Here is a 4,370-nt window from a genome sequence, read left to right on the forward strand (position 1 = left end):
CCTACCTCCTACCCTTAGCCCATCCCTGCTACCAACCACAGGTGAGTCTAGTAGCCTCTTGTAGCCTTGTCTTGTAGGGTAGCCTAGCCTTCTAGACTTGATTGCTGTAGTTGCAGTCTAGCCTTCTAGACTTGTGTTAGGCCTAGGGCAGCCTAGCCTCCAGCTTGTTGTTGCCTAGGGCAGTTCCCCAGCCTCTAGACTTGTGTAGTTAGTATGCAGCTCAGCCTTCAGCCTTGTGTTGCAGTAGCCAGCCAGCCTCTAGCCTTAGTGTTGTAGGGAGCTAGCCTTCAGACTTGGTCTAGATCTGTTGTATCAGTCCAGCCTTCTAGACTTGTGTTGTAGGGAGCCTAGCCATCTAGACTTGTGTTGTAGGGCAGCCCAGCCTCTAGACTTGTGTTGCATTGAGCCCTGCCTCTGCCTTCTGTGTTGTCCAGCCTTGTAGGGTTACCAGCCTTCTTCTAGACTTGTGTTGTAGGGTAGCCTAGCCTTCTAGACTTGTGTTGTAGGGTAGCCTAGCTTTCTAGGCTTTTGTTATAGGGTAGCCTAGCCTTCTAGACGTGTGTTGTAGTGTAGTCTAGCCTTCTAGCGTTGTGTTGTAGTGTAGCCTAGCCTTCTAGCGTTGCATTGCAGTGTAGCCTAGCCTTCCAGGCCTGTGTTGTAGGGTAGCCTAGCGTTCTAGCATTGTGTTGTAGTGTAGCCTAGCCTTCTAGCATTGTGTTGTAGTGTACCTTAGCCTTCTAGGCTTGTGTTGTAGGGTAGCCTGGCCTTCTAGGCTTGTGTTGTAGTGTAACCTAGCCTTCTAGCCTTGTGTTGTAATGTAGCCTAGCCTTCTAGCGTTGTGTTGTAGTGTAGCCTAGCCTTCTAGACTTGTGTTGTAAGGTAGCCTAGCCTTCTAGGCTTGTGTTTCAGGGTAGCCTAGCCTTCTAGACTTGTGTTGTAGGGTAGCCTAGCCTTCTAGACTTGTGTTGTATTGTAGCCTAGCCTTCTAGACTTGTGTTGTATTGTAGCCTAGCCTTCTAGCCTTGTGTTGTAGGGTAGCCTAGCCTTCTAGACTTGTGTTGTAGGGTAGCCTAGCCTTCTAGGCTTATGTTGTAGGGTAGCCTAGCCTTCTAGGCTTGTGTTGTAGGGTAGCCTAGCCTTCTAGACTTGTGTTGTAGGGTAGCCTAGCCTTCTAGACTTGTGTTGTAGGGTAGCCTAGCCTTCTAGACTTGTGTTGTAGGGTAGCCTAGCCTTCTAGACTTGTGTTGTAGGGTAGCCTAGCCTTCTAGCCTAGTGTTATAGTGTAGCCTAGCCTTCTAGCCTAGTGTTGTAGGGTAGCCTAGCTCTCTAGCCTTGTGTTGTAAGGTTGTAGGCCTGGTCGTGGTTCAGGTCACGGGGGCGTTGACCCCCGGAATACCCTGCAGATAGCCTTGACTTATAGATTTGTCTATTCTTCTTTTTTATCTCCTCCATTTTCAGGCCTATCGACTACTAATACTTCCACTGCTACTATTACTACTACTACTACTACTACTACTACTACTACTGCTACTACTACTACTACTACTACTACTACTACTACTACTACTACTACTACTACTACTACTACTACTACTGCTGCTGCTGCTGCTACTGTTGTTACTACTGTTACTAGTACTACTATTACTACTACTGCTGCTACTATTACTGCTTCTACTGCTACTACTGTTGCTACTACTACTGTTGCTACTACTACTGTTGCTACTACTACTACTACCACTATTACTACTACTACTGTTATTATTGTTACTACTACTACTGTTGTTACTACTACTGCTACTACTGTTATTATTATTACTACTACTACTACTGTTATTACTACTACTACTACTGTTGCTACTACTACTACTACCACTATTACTACTACTACTACTACTGTTATTATTGTTACTATCACTACTGTTATTATTACTACTACTACTACTCTTATTACTGTTACTACTACTACTACTACTGCTGCTGCTACTACTACTACTACTACTAGTACCACTTCTACTGTTACTACTACCACCAATACAACAAATAATGGTAATGATTGTTGCAGGTGGTGAGTTATGCAGTCTGACCAGACGAGAGTTGCAACGGAAGGTTGGCAACAAGACTGGTCGTGTCCTGGCCCAGCACTTGGACATATTGCTAGGTAACTTCGGCAGGGGACTTCCCAAGGACGAGTTCCAGGACCCCACGGACCTCACGGACCCCCAGGAAGATGTCATAGAAGGGAACCCCTATGAGATATTAGGGCCACTGTGTACCAGGTTAGCAGTTCAGGGGTCTGGACAGGTCCAGCTATGGCAGTTCCTGCTGGAACTGCTCTCTGACCCTAGCAACTCAGGCGTCATCACCTGGGAAGGAACTTCAGGGGAATTCAAGATCCTGGACCCGGACGAGGTGGCCAGACGATGGGGAGATCGCAAATCGAAACCAAACATGAATTACGATAAGCTCTCCCGCGCCTTACGATACTACTACGATCGTAACTTGATGACAAAGGTACATGGGAAGCGGTATGCGTACCGCTTCGACTTCCGGGCGCTGGAGCAGTTACAGCAGGTGCAGCAGAGTGATGGCCAGGCCAGGCCAGTGCCAGATATAGCTTTTCTCAGTGCCGCTTTGAGTGGCACTTCTGTTTCCTCGCCTCAAGACTACTGGCAGCCTACCACAGGGCCTATGTAGGCTAGGCCTAGTCTGTGTCATTTCAGTGCCTTGTATAATGCTTAGGTCTATGAACATTAAGTACCTCGAATACTGCCACTAGTGCCTATGCCTATTGATGACAATAGTACCTATGCCTATAAGACTGGCACTAGTGCCTAAGCCTATAAGACTGGCACTAGTGCCTAAGCCTATAAGACTGGCTATAGTGCCTAGGCCTGTGAGACTGCACCAGTGCCTAGGCCTATGAGACTGTACTAACGCCTAGGCCTATAAGACTGGCACTAGTGCCTAGCCTATGAGACTGGCACTAGTGCCTAGGCCTAAAGCTGTAAGAGGAAGTGATCTCAGGTGACTGGGGTGTTGGTACCCCTCATGTATTATACCCACTGGGAAGAAATACCAGGTAACAGGTACTAGGTACCAGGTACAGCAAGTACCACAAGTATCAGGTACCAGGAACCACAAGTACCAGGTACAGCAAGTACAAGGTACCAGGTACCTGAGGCTGGTCTTAGCACTCCTGTGATACCGTCAAACTACCAAAAGATACCTAAGCCTTAACTGTGACCCCCAGGTACCCTTCCTGGTGCAACAGGTACCCTCCCTGATACCCCAGGTACCCTTCCTGGTGCAACAGGTACCCTCCCTGATACCCCAAATACCCTTCCTGGTACAACAGGTACCCTCCCTAATACCCCAGCTACATTCTTTGCACCGCATGTACCTTCCCTGGTACTCCAGGTATCCTCCGTGGCACTCCAGGCACCCTCCCTTGTACCACAGGAGACCCTAGGTATCCTCCATGTGTTGGTACCAGGGAGAGTGCCTGAGGTACCAAGGAGGGTACCTGGGGTACCAGGAAGGGTACTTCTAATAGGGTGTTTTGGGTACCCTAGGTACCCCAAACACCCTATTATAAGTGCCCCATCCTGGGGTACACCCCCCCGAAATAAATGGATTAATCAGGTCTAAGGCTCAGGTACCCCCACTTCCCCCTCCCTCCCCGCACCCCCCCACTCCCCCTCCCTCCCTTTAACAAGTGTATTACCCACTGTGATCTTCCCAGGGTCTCGGGTGGGGGGCAGGGGGGCCTCCTCCCCCTCTCCCCACCCCCCATTTTGTACAAACTCCTCGTATGTATATAAATCTGTGATACTACGTAATTATTTTTTTTTAATTATTATTATGCCTAAGATTTATATGAGTAAGATTTATATATATATATATATTTAAAAACTTTTTTATATTGTCAGCGAATTTATACAATAAAATTTTTGAAAATAAATAATTTATTGGTTTTAATAACAAATATATATATATATATATATATATATATATATATATATATATATATATATATATATATATATATATATATATCTGCAGTCGGATCCCTAGTTGCCCTTATGGGTCTTGTGCCCTGGTGCTTAAGGTGCCCTAGATGCCCTAGGTAACTCCATATGCTTAGGGTTCCTGGGTCTATGTGGGTAATATGGTTAGTTCATGCTGGTGTTGGTACCTGTTCCTACTTCCTCCCTGGGATTCATTAAGTATTAATCAGTGGGAATACCCATGGAGAGTACCTAACCACCTGCTTGTTGATGATGCTATCTAGATGCTCTTTATCTGGAACTCAGATCTACATAGTTGGGGCAGCTCCCTTATTGCTGGGAATCCCTGCTGCGTTTGATGTT

General features: G+C 46.6%; 1 protein-coding gene across 1 annotated transcript in view; it reads left to right on the forward strand.

Annotated features, from left to right (window-relative positions):
* The window catches only part of LOC128701011 (DNA-binding protein D-ETS-6), a 10,078-nt gene extending 6,127 nt beyond the window's left edge, over positions 1-3,951 (forward strand). Inside the window, exons 2-3 of the mRNA XM_053794566.2 lie at positions 1-41; positions 2,063-3,951. The exon at positions 1-41 is cut by the window's left edge and continues 64 nt beyond it. Of these exons, the coding sequence (XP_053650541.1) occupies positions 1-41; positions 2,063-2,694 (673 nt within the window). The 3' untranslated portion in view covers positions 2,695-3,951. The remainder of the gene's footprint in view (positions 42-2,062) is intronic.
* Positions 3,952-4,370: the final 419 nt, after the last annotated feature.

This window comes from Cherax quadricarinatus, unplaced genomic scaffold, assembly GCF_038502225.1.
Source record: "Cherax quadricarinatus isolate ZL_2023a unplaced genomic scaffold, ASM3850222v1 Contig220, whole genome shotgun sequence".
In the NCBI taxonomy this organism is placed as follows: domain Eukaryota; kingdom Metazoa; phylum Arthropoda; class Malacostraca; order Decapoda; family Parastacidae; genus Cherax; species Cherax quadricarinatus.